Source organism: Schistocerca gregaria, chromosome 1 (assembly GCF_023897955.1).
Source record: "Schistocerca gregaria isolate iqSchGreg1 chromosome 1, iqSchGreg1.2, whole genome shotgun sequence".
In the NCBI taxonomy this organism is placed as follows: Eukaryota; Metazoa; Arthropoda; class Insecta; order Orthoptera; family Acrididae; genus Schistocerca; species Schistocerca gregaria.
Genome location: NC_064920.1, coordinates 349,386,319 through 349,402,721, shown reverse-complemented (window position 1 = coordinate 349,402,721; position 16,403 = coordinate 349,386,319). Strand labels below are relative to the sequence as shown.

At 41.3% G+C, this 16,403-nt stretch overlaps 1 protein-coding gene across 1 annotated transcript; it reads right to left on the bottom strand.

Annotated features, from left to right (window-relative positions):
- Nucleotides 1-1,847: 1,847 nt before the first annotated feature.
- Nucleotides 1,848-13,210, bottom strand: LOC126315622 (uncharacterized). Its single transcript, XM_049992711.1, has 2 exons — nucleotides 12,926-13,210; nucleotides 1,848-2,581 (listed from the first exon to the last, which is right to left on the bottom strand). The coding sequence occupies exons 1-2, from the start codon at nucleotides 13,196-13,198 to the stop codon at nucleotides 2,450-2,452; spliced, it is 405 nt and encodes a 134-aa protein (XP_049848668.1). The 5' UTR covers nucleotides 13,199-13,210; the 3' UTR covers nucleotides 1,848-2,449.
- Nucleotides 13,211-16,403: the final 3,193 nt, after the last annotated feature.

The following is a 16,403-nucleotide window of genomic DNA, read 5'->3' as shown; positions in this document are numbered from 1 at the left end:
TGTGATTGGTATGATGTTATGTTTATGCTGTTCGATGATGGGAGAAGAGAGACTGTGAAACCCGGTGCCGTGAGACAGCTTACTCCTGTCGAGTGTACTGAAGCAAGTCGCCAGCTTTGACGTCCCCATTCGACAGATGGATGACCATCAACAGTGTCACATGCGCAGTGAATAAAAAATCTTGAAAATTATTGATTAGTTGCGATATGTTTTGTTTCTATATTTACTGCCAGTCATGATAACTGCCCATAAAACTGGTGTATGCGTAAAATAACTATGGTTTTGAAGTAGCTAATTTGTTATGTAAACAAATATATGAGAACCTGTGAGCGTCCCGGAGTGACTCTCAGTGGAGCTGTTTATAATGTTCATTTCCTTATCTTAATCGAAAATAAAATCATCTTAACGCATATGTTTCACGTAAATAAAATCTTATTGTCACGTTATTAAAGGAATGTAAATACTCGATCATCCACCTCTAGACAGATTATATCGGAGAACACTTCTAGTATCTCGTTTAACTATCTTTAGCTACCATTTAGTAGTGAAACCGTTCATGGAGACAGTTCTGAATGTCGTCTTGAGCGACTTCTCTATGTCCTCCTGTAGTCTCAATAGTAGAAGGGATTTTGGTCCCGCCAGACGCCATCTTGTCATATAGGGAGCTCGCGGGGGAACAGATTGCTTCCAAGGGATTAAATACATATGTGAGTACTGCGTGGACCAAGTACGTACATGGACATTGTCCTTCTGGTACAGTACGGCTTCCTGACGGTGACAGAGTATGCTCCTCTGTGTCGAGGATGTATCCTAATGTCTTCAGGCTTTCCTAACTCCTTCCAGAGTATGACTCTTTGAACTTCTGCTAAGCTATATTAGTCAGTGTCCCAATCCCTAAGAAATGTAGTAGCTCTACGTAATTTTTATACAGATGTTCACCTTTTATTTATCTGATTATTCAGAGGAGGCGAGACCTTATGGATCACATGCAGAGGTAGCTCTTTCTGTTCCAAGGATCTTTTTCTGGTATTAGTATAAACACGCCACGCGTATAAAAAATTTTTTTAACAGACAATTAATATAAATATTGTTTTCGTCTTAACCGCATGATGTAAGTTAGATGAGGTCCTTTTCTCGAGATATTTTTGTTGTTTGACTGCTACTTTAAAAAATTCCAGTATTTCTGATTGATAATTTGAGAACGACATTCAGATGACAACAGCTGTCTTGCGACTTCCATTAGATAATCAGATGTGTACAGCATTCAGTTAATGACTGTCGCGTGTGTTAGGGTCTGATGCATAATAGCTTCCAGTGTAAGGCATCAAATGGTTTCGCTTGGTGACGACCTACAGCAGCGTCGCTATTGGAGGAGTGAACATCGAAAATCGGTGACATAGTTAATTACGTTAGCAGATACTGGATACCTTTTGTTAAGACATAAGATGACGAATGATAGTATCGGTATGATCAACGTGATTAGGTGTGACTGTGGACACTGTAGTTAGTAAGGTGCAATTTGCAAATTGCCTGCGTGACTGAGAGAAAAAAAATTACGTCTTGTAGTTTTACCTGTAAATACTGTTTTTACCTGTATGTGTTCATGCCACATAGATAGCTCAGAGTAATTAAAGTGATGTGATCTCACTGCAGTTAGGTTTCAGTACCACATAGGACTCCACGCACTGTGATAAACTGACGTGTAACTTACATTTCAGCAATTCCTGGCAACAGCTGAGCTTATAATGTAATATGATTATTCATTACGTTCAAATTGGCTTAGAAACATTGAGTATGAATTAAATTCGGGCCACTGAAATTTAAATAGAACAATAAAAATAACTGAGTGATTATGCAATAAAAGTTTATTTACGTCATGCAAAATCTTATATACATAAAAATAAATAAGTGATGATGGAAGAGTGTCAACATTAATTATACAATGAATGATGCTGCTTGGTATTTCTAACAAATTGCCTTAGGGTTTTAGTTCCCTCTTCCTAAAAAATTCTACAGTAATTAAATCACCCGTGAACTGCCATTATTGTATAATAAGAAATATGGGAAACATTGCTGATTTCAAAGTAAAGCTGAGCGTTACGTCTTTGGTAGTTGAGGCAATACTAGGTAAGAGACAGGTATGGCAGATTTATAAACTAATGAATAAACATTCTGTAATCTGAAGGCATGCTGTTGATTTTTAATTCATCACAGATTCCTTAGTCGTCTCTTCAGAATTCTGAAGTTTTTATCTTATTCACATAGTCGATTTGGTTGTCTAACGAATGACAAAGACGTTGTTTTACTGTATTTCTTTAGAAGAGTTACACGATACATTAGTCGAGCCATTGGAAAGACGCGTTTCCCAACAACGACAAGCGGCAGCACGGCTCTCCTGTGGCCTTCTGAAGATGCAGGTGACTGGCCGGGCTGCTCGGGGCGCCGCCAACTACCACGGCTCTCTGCACTGGCCGGTGACGTCCCTGCGCTGGTTGTTGGGACAGGGCCTGTCGGGCGCGTTGATAAAGCTCAGGATGCCCTTCTTCGTCGTGTTGGAGGTGGTCGTTGCCGCTGTCGTAGTCTGCGCAAACATACGGGCACAGTCAGCACTCCAGCATGTGAGAAGCAATTCGCTAGACATACATAACACCAAAGGCCGAATAATGTTATACGAAGGTGAGACAAATGAAAACCTTAAATATTTTTTTAAATATTATTTACTGTGCAGAAGTGGTACAAAGCTGTATCAATTTTCAACATAATCTCCCCCCACGCTCAATGCAAGTCCTCCAGCGTTTGCAAAGTGCATAAATTACATTAGAAAAAAATTCTTTTGGTAGTCCGCGCAACCACTCATGACCGCGTGGCGTACCTCTTCATCAGGACGGAACTTCTTTCCTCTCATTGGGTCTTTTTGAGTGGTCCAGACATATGGAAATCACTTGGGGCAAGGTCTGGTGAGTATGGTGGATGAGGAAGACACTCAAAATGCAGGTCTGTGGCTGTTGCAACTGTTGCACGGGCAGTGTGGGGCTTTGAATTGTCATGTTGCAAAAGGACACCTGCTGACAGCAATCCACGTCGCTTTGATTTCATTGCAGGCTGCAGATGATTTTTTAGGAGATCTGTGTATGATGCACTGGTGACAGTGGTCCCTCTAGGCATGTAATGCTCCAAAATGACGCCTGTTTCGTCCACAAAGAGTGTCAGCATAACCTTCCCTACTGATGGTTCTGTTCGAAACTTCTTTGGTTTTGGTGATGTGGAATGGCTCCAGTCCTTGCTCGCTCTCTTCGTTTCCGGTAGGTGGAAGTGAACCCACGTTTCGTCCCCAGTAGCGATTCTTTCAATGAAGCCCTCACCTTCTCGTTCAAAGTGCCGGAGACGTTCTTCACAAGCATCAACACGTCGTTCTCTCATTTCAGGAGTCAGCTGCCATTGCACCCATCTTGCAGACACTTTGTGAAAATGGAGCACATCATGCACAATGTGGTGTTCTCACCCACGACTAATCTGTAAAATGCTGCAATGTCATTCAGTGTCACTCGGCGGTTTTCCTCCACTATGGCTTCAACTGCTGCAATGTTTTGTGGAGTCAGAACTCGTTGTGCCTGACCTGGACGAGGAGCATCTGCCACTGAAGTCACATCATTTGCGAACTTCCTACTCCATTCGTAGACTTGCTGCTGTGACAAACATGCATCACCGTACTGAACCTACATTCGTCGATCAATTTCAATAGGTTTCACACCTTCACTACGCAGAAACCGAATAACAGAACGCTGTTCTTCCCTGGTGCAAATCGCTAGTGGGGCGGCCATATTTATACTGATACTGCGATGGTATGAGTGCATCTGCACTATGCTGCCACCTACAGGCCATTTTGCACGTTGTTTGTAGCACACTTACCAACTTACAGGATCACGGCGCGAAATTTCTGTTTGTTATTACAAATTTAAGGTTTTCATTTGACTCGCTCTCGTATCACACATTACACAACGGCTTGCAGATTATTTACTAAAATGTGAGTAAGACTTTAGGCAAAACCGATTTTTTCGAAACTAAGTCAAGCAGTTTACAAATCTAAGGAATACTCCTGATGGTAATCGGATTCTAATGTTAAACCTCATCGCACATAAGACACTGAGGGGACAAGTCATGGTGTAGCGATATGCACATATACAGAAGCGTTAGTATCGGGTACGCGGGTACGCAAGGTATAACAGGGCAGTACACTGTCGGAGCTGTCATCTATCCTCAGATGATTCATGTGAAAGGGTTTCCAGCGTGGAATTAACAGACTTTGAAAGCAGTTGGAGCTAGACGCGTGGGACATGTTATTTCGGAAATCGTTAGACAGTTAAGTATTCAGAAATTCATAGTCTCAAGAGTGTGCCGAGAATATCGAATTTCAGGCGTTACCTCTCAACACGGAAAACACAGTGGCAGACGGCCATTACTCGACCGAGAGATGTTGCGTTTGTGTAGTGCCGTCAGTGCAGGCAGACAAGCAACACTGTGCTAAATAACCGAAGAAATCACCGAGGGGCGTACTACGAACATATCCGTTAGGGCAGTGTAGCGAAATTTGGCGTTAATGGGCTATGGCAGCAGTCGGCCGATGCGAGCGCCTTTGGTAGCAGCACGACATCGCGTGGAGCGTCTTTCCTGGACTCGTGACCATATCGATTGGAGCCTAGACGACTGGAAAACCGTGACCTGGTCAGATGAGTCCCGATTTTAGTTGGTAAGAGCTGATGGCAGGGTTCTAGTGTGGTACAGACGCCACGAAGCCATGGATACAATTGCAACTAGGCACTGTGCAAGTTCGTGATGGCTCCATAACGGTGTGGGCATGTTGTAATATGGAATGGACTGGGTCCTAGGCTCCACTGAATCGATCATTGACTGGAAATGGTTATGTTCGGCTACTTCGAGACCATTTGAGCAATTCATAGATTTCATGCTCCCAAACAAAAATGTCATTTCACCTTGCCACTATAGTTCGCAATTGGTTTGAAGAACATTCTGGACAATCAGACAGAATGATTTGCCCACCAGGTCACCCGATATGAATCCCATCGAGTATTTATGGGACATAATCGAGAAGTTATTTCGTATAACAAATTCTGCACTGAGAACACTTTCGCATTTATAGACGGCTATAGAGGCAACATTGCTCAATATTTCCGCAGGGGACTTCTAACGATTTGTGGAGCCCATGCCACATCGAGTTGATGCAATACGCCGGGCAAATGGAAGTCCGACACGATATTAAGAGCTATCCCATGACTTTTCTCATCTCTGTGTAAATGAACGGGATGGGGTACAGCAAGTACTACTTTTAAGTGTCCTCTTATTCTAACAGCTTAATCAAGTCGTGTTAGTAAGAACGATAAGGAACAATGAGTTCCTAACATATTTATCTTTCGGAATCGCATACATAGAATTTTGCAGTGATATTGTACACCATCACATGACAACAGCATTGGCAAGGTGTCACTTTTTTCTGTAACAGCTTATTAGGTGGAAGTGACTTGCCTAGAGAAGGGAATAAAAACGAATAGCAAAGGGACATTTATTAACAGACTATTACTAACGGTATGACTGGCGAAAGGAACGTTCTTTCCTGCACTGGAAAACTGAGTTGTCTCTATGAGTTTGCGAGGATGGCGTGCAGTGTCTATAGCAAACACTACAGATTCCCGTTAGGGTGACCTCCAGGATACTGCTTGAGACGAAACGCCTACGCCTTCAGTGCGCTCGAGCAGTGAAAATATTGACACTCCTTTAAAGCAAACGCGTGTCTGCATACTCGACAGACGAAGGCCACTGCACTTCTGTTTTTGTACCTTTTTGCACTGGCCTCCTCAGTAATTAAGCGACGCTACCCACGGAAGCAAGAAAACAACGTAAATGAATTGGCCATTTCAAAAAGGCCATGAGTCACTAAATTAAGATATTACAGGAGAAGGCAAAAACATCCTAAAGCATAAACCATGTTATTGTTATTGTTATTTCAATGCCAATGGTCTTGGAGTCTCCAAGGACTGTGCAGCAATGTGTAATTTTGTTTTGTAATTTGTAAATTTAAAACCCGCTGACTCCTGACCGTTTTTGCAATGGACAACAATTCATTACAATAAAATGAAGCTACTCTTGGAAAAACATGATGATTTTATTACAAAATCAGTAAATATGGTAAATTTCAAACTCATATGAGACACTTACTGTTTTATTCACATTTTGAGCAGTAGCTGCACTTCTTATAACGATGCTGAAGGAAAACACAATAAAATATGTTAATATTTTTGATAATCGTTCTCATTGTTTGTTACCTCTGCTATTTGCCATTTATGCAGTTGATTGTAAAATCCCATATGCGCAGGTGAACATAGCTTTTCACTTCCAATATATATCGTATTTTTTTTGACATTGATGAGCATCCATTTCTCAAGATATGCTAACTCACTGGGAGGTACACGATCCTTAGTGAAGATGTATAGGAGCTGAAATATCGCTGTAGCAGCACCATCAGTCAACTGCTCTGTTTTCATTTTTCCTGTATAACGTGTATCATACTCAGAACTCATCCATTTAGAAGGAGAAAAAGAAGAGTTATGGTACTTTTACCATGCTTGATTGAGAGAGGAGAGACTCTGTTAAATAGACAAGCTACCAATTTTTAAATTCTAATATAGCAAATTTGTTCACAGTTTCCACTGGGTATTTACGTGATTCCTTTTTCATCCATATGACATACTCTTCCAGCATATAGGTCCTGTCATGACGGCTCACCAACTTCTTTATAGTCCCATCTGTATATTTTGGGAGAAAACTCTGCTCGTGTATAGGGAAGTAATGTTTCATCTTCTTAAATCTCCCAGTTGGTTTGCATCTTAGATAAAAGTGAATCATTGTATTATTCTTATTCTGACAGGCACATCCGATGGAGAACAGATGAAGCTCATTCAGATCTTCTGGAATATGTGTCTGGATGTAATGGTACACAAATGAACAAACTTAGTTTCCAACTTTCTTGGCTTCGCCTTCATGCTACCCGTAAAAGTGTGAGTGCTTACTTATCGTATTAAGTGTGTCAAAAACATTGACCTATAGCTTTTTCAAATAACACATATCCCGAATAGTAATATTTGGTAAAGGAAAATTTTGTTTGTAGTCAAACTTCAAATTACAGGCTTGATTTTTCTTTTCGCTCCTTTCAGAAACTTCATTAATTTTACCGTAAAACTTTTTTGGACCTCCTGCGGTGAATCACTAACCGGATTATTACAGTTTGTCAAACTTAATAAGAAAATATACACGTGAAGGCAGCATCAGGCCACCAATGACTTTTGGCTTCAACTAAACACATTTCCATATAGTTATTGCAAATACGGCAGGAGTCAATGACTCATGACCTTTCTAGGTGGCGTGAAGATTCGGGCTCTGATAGTGACTTCATTTGATGGTTGACTACTGCCCTTCTTGTACGTATTAATCTGGCTACCCTTTATCACATAGTTCAAATATATAACTCATTTTAGTTAAAAAAAAATGACTCATGACCTTTCGCCAATGACCACCTAAACTAGAGTTCAGCATCCCGTCAGCCACGAGGTCTTTAGAGACGGACCATGCGACTGAATGGTCAAAAACAGGAAAATATCACAGCTACCCTCAACATTACCCAATAAATTGCCTTATAGTAATGTTGTTGGCGATATAAAGTGGCACAGTCTGTCTGAGAAAAACAGCAGCCTACATATAAAGCGTTCTTTATTCACGTACACATCGTATGAGCGCTAAGGGTAGCGAATAATTAAAGCGTTATATTAAGGCACAATGTACCGTACTATTATTGCCAGGGGCGAATACCTACACGCTGTAAATCAGACGTAAGTGGGAATTTTATTTTAAGCAACGTAATCTGCCATTTTTCATCGAAAATAATGCTGCGCGCGTGTGAATGCATTAGCATCTGAATAAGGCCCAGCATTTATTTTGCAAAGTTCCCCGACCGCTTAAGCGTATCTGATGCCAGATGCACATGCAAAAGCGGAATACCAAATTTGAAACTACGTGCGGAAGAAGATTGGCGTTTCTTGTATTGAAAACTGAGATATGTTGCCTCGGTTAACATCATTCAGATTTTTCAACTTTCATCTCCCGCGGCCGAAGGTTTTTGTTTACCAACTGTTCGTGAGATGTGCATTGCTCACTAACTTCTCATGTGAGTTAATTACTTGATTTCTGTGACATGAAGTTCCACGAATTGTAGACTGAAGAAAGAAACAATCGCCCTCAGTCTCTTCATTGTATGAAAACGTAAGTTAAGTTTGCGATACCGCTAAGGAAGACGGGAAAAACGGAGACTGTTATTACCTTAGGGCCATTGAACAATGTAAATAGTTTACGAATGTAATTTTTGTAATTTAACATGACACTGATACGAGTTGAATCAATACAAATTTTATAGGGTTATAGGGAGGTTAAACGTAACGGAAAGAAGAGAGAATCGATGTTCAACAGTTATTTCCAAATCATTTCGCACAAAACGCAAAACGACACAGTGTTTGCGACTATGGTGCGCAGATACTGTTAAACTCGCCATGCACCATGTAGTAGTTTATCATGGTAATGTAAAGAGAAGAATGTGTTAATTTGCTTCGAACACTAGTCTCTTAACTTACATGTACAATTTTTTGTGATATATTTGTGGAGAAGGAGTAATTTAATGGGCCACTTTGAGACGTAAGTTTCTGTGAATTTCACAAGTTAAGTGAGGCACAAAACTTCTGATCAGCTTTCCTCGACTGGGGCTCATTTACCATCTTCCTCATGCGAGTACATATCACCTAAAATCTGACCATCCAGATATTCCAGTGATTTAGGGAAATTACCTAAAATCTGGCCATCCAGATTTTACGCAATTTCCCTAAATCACTTAAGGTGAATTATGGAACAGTGGCTTATTTCCCTGTCCAGCCCCGTTCAATCCAAAGCTGTAATGATCTCATTACAAACTGAACGTAAAGTTCAAATCTCCTTTCCATCCTCCGCTTGCAAGCTGGACTACCTACAGAGAGGGTTGTCCTACTGTGCATCGAGTTGTCTGTGAGATACGCTACAAGTATACACAAATCTGGCCATCCAGATTTTAGGCAATTTCCCTAAATCACTTAAGGTGAATTATGGAACAGTGGCTTATTTCCCTGTCCAGCCCTGTTCAATCCATACCTGTAATGATCTCATTACAAACTGAACGTAAAGTTCAAATCTCCCTTCCATCCTCCGCTTGCAAGCTGGACTACCTACAGAGCGGGTTGTCCTACTGTGCATCAAGTTGTCTGTGAGATACGCTACAAGTACAGACAAATGTAGTCCATTGCAGTTGTCTACCCCACTATAAGATTAGTGGTGACCTTCAAATTAATATTGGTAACGTCCTTGCCGCAGTGGATACATCGGTTCCCGTGAGATTACCGAAGTTAAGCGCTGTCGGGCGTGATCGGCACTTGGATGGGCCACCCAGGCCGCCATACGCTGTTGCCATTTTGCGTGTGCACTCAGCCTTGTGATGCTAACTGAGGAACTACTTGACCGGATAGTAGCGGCTTCGGTCAAGAATACCATCATGACAACCAGGAGAGCGGTGTGCTGACCGCACTCCCCTCCTATCCGCATCCTCCACTGAGGATGACGCGACGGTCCGATGGTCCAGGTAGGCCACTCGTGGCCTGAAGACGGAGTGCGTAAGATTAATATTGCCCTGTCACATGATTCGCATTGACAACACTGTCACATTCGAAGTTTTTTACAACGTTGCCACCAGAGGAAACTACATTTGTTGTGTACAGCAACAAGGGAGATGCAGCTGCGACATCGTATTACATAGTTACATATATCGATTTTGTTGATACATTTCTTGCTCTACATTTAATTCAGTAAGATCTACTAACGTCTACCTAATTCGTATTATTTTCTTTGGTAGAATTTTCTCTACAGCCCAAGAACTTAATGTACAATAATTTCTTTTCTTGTGGATCACAGTGATACTCAACACTTAAAATATTTCCTTTTCACGTAAACTAAATCTTTTATTGGAATTTTACTACGTCAAAAAAAGTAAATCCAGAAAGAAACTGAACGGAATGCGTCAGGACTGGTGTGGCGTCTTTTTGCCAAGTGAAAGTGATTAATATTTGAGGAATGCACCATGAGACAATGTACACACATAACTGAAAGAAGACTACAAAAACGAATACGAAGTTAGTAGTCGCCTTCCGTATCTGCCACAAGCTTCCTATACAAAGATATAAAATTATAAAGTGGTATTAACCCGTGAAATCGTATAGAGTAAGGCGAATATAAGAATTTGGTTCATTGGGAAGGTATGTCAGAAGCTTCCTATACAAAGGTATAAAATTATAATGTGGTATTAACCCGTGAAATCGTAGAGAGTAAGGCGAATACAAGAATTTGGTTCATTGGAAAGGTACAGGGAAAGAGGAGTGAATCTGTGAAGGGAACCGCACACAAAGGAAAATTAGGGTTTAACGTCCCGTCGACAACGAAGTCATTAGAGACAGAAGACATGTTCACATTGATGATGTATGGCGTAAGAAACAGGTTCTGTTCTTTTCGAAAGGTGCATCACAGCATTTGCCTTGAGCTTTTTACGGAAAGCACGAGTAGAATAAACAGGATGCTGGATAGAGATATGAAGCGTTGTCTTAACGAATGCGAGTATACGTACTGACCTAGTAATGCCCCACCCCAAAGTGTGCGCCCGAGTAAAACCTCAGTATTTGTGTCCATTGTCGAATGGCCTGCCGGCAGACACCGAAAGAACTTAGATACTTACAGCGAAGACACGAACAGGTTGGTATAGTCTAACAAAAGTGTAATGGAGAATTTTAGAGGATTAAATAGCAATCATTGTAAGAAACTGTGTGAATTCAGAGCTGGTATTGGCACAAAACACCTTTACTAATGCACTTTAAAATAGCTTATGTGTGCAAATGCGCGATAAACCACAATTTCAACGAGAAATTTTGAGGGGTTCTTTGAAGAAGAAATTGAGAATGAGAGCCCATATCCTCTCAATATTAAACAGTGGGGATCCCTATGTATTGGACACTCGGTAACGTCGTTTGGTAAGTAAAAAACACGATGTCAACAGTCACTAAACTTTATTATTTAAGACGAGTGTCGCAGGATTTATTCCACAATCAGATGGCACTGCTCACGGGAAACGAACGCTGTCGAAAAAACGTTTTAGCTTCGTCAGTTTGATTGCTAAATCCTTTTGATGGTTTAATAAGAAGAAATAATTTGGAATTTACGTTCCACGCCAGCCTCCCAAAGCATCCTAAATAAAAAAAAAATTATATTTAGTAGCTGTAGTTGCGGCACGACGGATCCAGCAAATACATTCTACTGTCAAAGCGGCAAATTGAAAAATTTCCGGTAATTTCGTGGTAGTTAACTTTTCCAGGACAAGTCAACCTGAGATGAACTGAAACTGCCACCTGATGATGAAGAAAAGCATCGCCAACGAGAATAAATAAAAAAATCTAAGTTTAGTGACTGATTACGTTGTGTTTTTTACCTTTATTTTAAACACAGCACTGCACTGTAGCCAACCTCTCTCATTTAACTGATTTATCAGATAGCCAAAACATAGAGCCGACAACTGAAAAAAAATGGAAAAATTCTGTGAATCGTTTTGCGAAAAAATTTGTCAGGAAGTAATAAATGAAGTAGATAAGAGAAACGTTTGACGCACCTCATTTGCTGTACATAGTTTAAAGCATTATTCATAGGCCTGGGAATTGTCCCCGTAATCTGCTGTATTTTTTACTTTTAGACAAACCCTCTCAAAGAACATTAGAGCTACTTTTTCAAATTTTGTTCAGAAAACAGACCTTGCTGACACCTCATTTCTCCTGAATTTTGCACTTAATTCGACAGAGCGAGGTAGCGCAGTGGTTAGCACACAGGACTCGCATTCGGAAGGACGACGGTTCAAAACCGCGTCCGGCCGTCCCGGATTATGTTTCCCGTGATTTCCCTCAATCACTTCAGGAAAATGCCGGGATGGTTCCTTTAAGAGAATACGGCCGACTTCCTTCGCCATCCTTCCCTAATCCGATGGGACTGATGACCTCGCTGTTTGGTCTCCTCCACAGAATCAACCAACCACCCACTTAATTCGAAGGAACCCATTTTTAGAGCTAGGCTTTGAAATGATAATTTTTTTTTCTCAAGTCACTAATCAAGTTTCTCTTAATTACCCGGATTGCTTTCAAGAAACGAAACATTTTCTTTGCAAAACTAGATCTCCTACTGGTCAGTCTGATACCGCATTTGTCCAGCTCCCGCTCTCCGTTTCACTATTAAAATTAGAGCAATTAATGTAGGTTAATTATTACAAAGAAGAAAACAGCAACCAACCACTATTAATACTGCTATTTATTTAGGTAAATAGCGCCGTTAGCGGTTTAGAACTGGCAAGTTCAACATCAGACGGCTGTTCACATGATTTTCAAGATACACTTTACATTAATGTCCGTTTTCGATTTTTATTATTCCGAAGTATTCGCCGCAGTGGAATAATAAAAATCGAAAACGAACGATAATGTAAAGCGTATCTTAAAAAGCATGTGAACAGCCGTCTGATGATGAACTTGCCAGTTCGAAAGCGGTAATGGCGCTATTTACCTAAACAAATAACAGTATTAATAGTGGCTGGTTGCTGTTTTCTTCTTTGTAAGAATTAACCTACATTAATTGTACACAGCCACGGTCTCACCATGTCAGTTTTAGACAAAATAAAATTAAAACAAAAGGGCATCGCGTTGTTTATACGGTGTCTTGTTTTGGCTCCCGCTCCAACATTTGACCGAGCAGCTCGACTCACCGTGAAGCGATCCGTCAGCGGTCCCTCGGGGCCCTCCACGACCGGAGGCCGGTGCTGGCCCGCCCAGATGGGCAGGTAGCGGAGCATCGAGCTGAGCACGTCGCGCAGCGGATGCGGGGGCGGCGGGGGCGGCGGCGGCTGGTCGCCCACGACGAGCACGCTCTCCTGCTGCAGCAGGCGGATGGTGTAGGGCCCTCCAGAGGGCGGCAGCGCCAGGGCGGCGGCGCACAGGGCGGCGGCTGCCAAGAGGCTGCAGGCTCGCGCTGCTGGCATCTCGGCGCATGGACTGTCCCTTCCTCCGCTGCCGGCACGCTTAAGTACAGCGCCACGCTGGTTGCGTCACCCGCCCGGGTCCGGCCAAGACAAACACTGCCGTCAACTCTCGCTCGTTTTTTCCCCTATAAGCGAGCGTCCCAGTTTCCGGTGCAATCTCTTCCGGCCCAAGGACCGGTGCAGAAGCAGAATTCTGCAGAACAGACACTGTGTTGAGATCCGCGTAAAATCTTGTCACAACTGGCCAACTTATTGCTACCATCGACACAGAAAAACCTGGGCTCCTACATAGCACTGAATGTTGATTGTGAACTGTCACAATGTAGTTATAGTTTATTTTATTGTAAAAACACCGTTACCAGATTCTCTTTTATACGTTCACTATCGGATGGTTGGCCGAGCGGTTTTAAGTGCTTCAGTGTCGAACCGCGCGAACGCTACTGCCGCAGGTTCGAATTCTGCCTCGGGCATGTATGTGTGATGTCCTTAGGTTAGTTAGGTTTAAGTAGTTCTAAGTTCTAGGGGACTGATGACCTCAGAAGTTAAGTCCCATAGTGCTCAGAGCCATTTGAAGCATTTGAATTATCGGATGCCTGGCAGGAACATTTAAAGAATGGAGATGAAAAACGTTCCAAGTGCCAAGTCTCACGTATGACTGGAGAATAAAAAAACAATGTATATCTTCTTACACATAACTTATTTGTATCCAACAAGTTGAGAAGGTTCTCTGATACTACAGATTTTTGCTTGAACACCATAAACCTGTAGTGTGAGAGTACCTTCTAAATAAATGAGACGAATCAGACAACAAATAATTTATTAAGGACGTTATAGGTTCAATAACAGGAAACTGACTGGTTCCAAGCACCAGTAAGAACGTTTGTGTTCCTGGTGCCATTAATGAAGAGTGACAATACAAGTACAGAAATACAGCAGTTGTATTTTAATTATTATAACTGCATTTTATTTTGCATATTTTCACGAAAGAATATCAAAATTAAATTCATGGAAGAAAATTTATCGGTGTTGACTTCAATTTCTTATACTACTTCATTCTTGGCATCGGCTATTGCGCAGTTTACTGTAGAATTTATTGTGCTGTTGGGGAATAAATGGTAACATGGTCAACATGTCTTACTGTTTTGCAACTAATAAACGTGGTTGATCTTTGAGATGAAATACTTCATGGTGTACATCTGTCGTGATCTACATCTGCATTTTTTGTATTCCCACAGTCCATGTTTCACTACCATACAATGCTGTACTCCAGACGTACATCCTCAGAAATTTCTTCCTCAAATTAAGGCCGGTATTTGATATTAGTAGACTTCTCTTGGCCAGAAATGCCTTTATTGCCATAGCGAGTCTGCTTTTGATGTCCTCCTTGCTCCGTCCGTCATTGGTTATTTTACTGCCTAGGTAGCAGAATTCCTTAACTTCTTTGACTTCGTGACCATCAAACCTGATGTTAAGTTTCTCGCTGTTCTCATTTCTATTACTTCTCATTACCTTCGTCTTTCTCCGATTTACTCTCAAACCATAATGTGTACTCATTAGACAGTTCATTCCGTTCAGCAGATCATTTAATTCTTCTTCACTTTCACTCAGGATAGCAATGTCATTAGCGAATCGTATCATTGATATCCTTTCACCTTTTATTTTAATTCCACTCCTGAACCTTTCTTTTATTTCCATCATTGCTTCCTCGATGTACAGATTGAAGAGTAGGGGCGAAAGGCTACAGCGTTGTCTTACTCCCTTCTTAATACGAGTACTTCGTTCTTGATCGTCCACTCTTATTATTCCCACTTGGTTGTTGTACATATTGTATATGACCCGTCTCTCCCTATAGCTTACCCCTTCTTTTTTCAGAATCTTGAACAGCACCATTTTATATTGTCGAACGCTTTTTCCAGGTCGACAAATCCTATGAACGTGTCTTGATTTTTCTTTAGCCTTGCTTCCATTATTAGCCATAACGTCAGAATTGCCTCTCTTGTGCCTTTACTTTTCCTATAGCCAAACTGATCGTCACCTAGCGCATTCTCAATTTTCTTTTCCATTCTTCTGTATATCATTCTTGTAAGCAGCTTCGATGCATGAGTTGTTAAGCTGATTGTGCGATAATTCTCGCACTTGTCAGCTCTTGCCGCCTTCGGAATTGTGTGGATGATGCTTTTCCGAAAGTCAGATGGTATGTCGCCAGACTCATATATTCTACACCCCAACGTGAATAGTCGTTTTGTTGCCACTTCCCCTAATGATTTTAGAAATTCTGATGGAATGTTATCTATCCCTTATGCCTTATTTGAACGTAAGTCCTCCAAAGCTCTTTTAAATTCCGATTCTAATACTGGATCCCCTATCTCTTCTAAATCGACTCCTGTTTCTTCTTCTATCACATCAGACAAATCTTCACCCTCATTGAGGCTTTCAATGTATTCTTTCCACCTATCTGCTCTCTCCTTTGCATTTAACAGTGGAATTCCCTTTGCACTCTTAATGTTACCACCGTTGCTTTTAATGTCACCCAAGGTTGTTTTGACTTTCCTGTATGCTGAGTCTGTCCTTCCGACAATCCTATCTTTTTCGATGTCTTCACATTTTTCCTGCAGCCATTTCGTCTCAGCTTCCTTGCACTTCCTATTTGTTTCATTCCTCAGAGACTTGTATTTCTGTATTCCTGATTTTCCCGGAACATGTTTGTACTTCCTCCTTTCATCAATCATCTGAAGTATTTCTTCTGTTACCCATGGTTTCTCCGCAGCTACCTTCTTTGTACCTATGTTTTCCTTCCCAAATTCTGTGATGGCCCTTTTTAGAGATGTCCATTCCTCTTGAACTGTGCTGCCTACTGCGCTATTCCTTATTGCTGTATCTATAGCGTTAGAGAACTTCAAACGTATCTCGTCATCCTTAGAACTTCCGTATCCCACTTCTTTGCGTATTGATTCTTCCTGACTAATGTCTTGAACTTCAGCCTACTCTTCATCACTACTATATTGTGATCTGAGTCTATATCTGCTCCTGGGTATGCCTTACAATCCAGTATCTGATTTCGGAATCTCTGTCTGACCATGATGTAATCTAATTGAAATCTTCCCGTATCTCCCGGCCTTTTCCAAGTATACCTCCTCCTCTTGTGATTCTTGAACAGGGTATTCGCTATTACTAGTTGAAACTTGTTACAGAACTCAATTAGTCT

What these genes read in the sequence shown, in the direction of transcription:
- LOC126315622 (XM_049992711.1), bottom strand. Translation starts at nt 13,198, where the DNA reads ATGCCAGCAGCGCGAGCCTGCAGCCTCTTGGCAGCCGCCGCCCTGTGC. An exon ending in CGCTGACGGATCGCTTCACG is followed by an intron (nt 2,582 to 12,925) that starts GTGAGTCGAGCT and finishes ATGTTTGCGCAG; the next exon opens with ACTACGACAGCGGCAACGAC.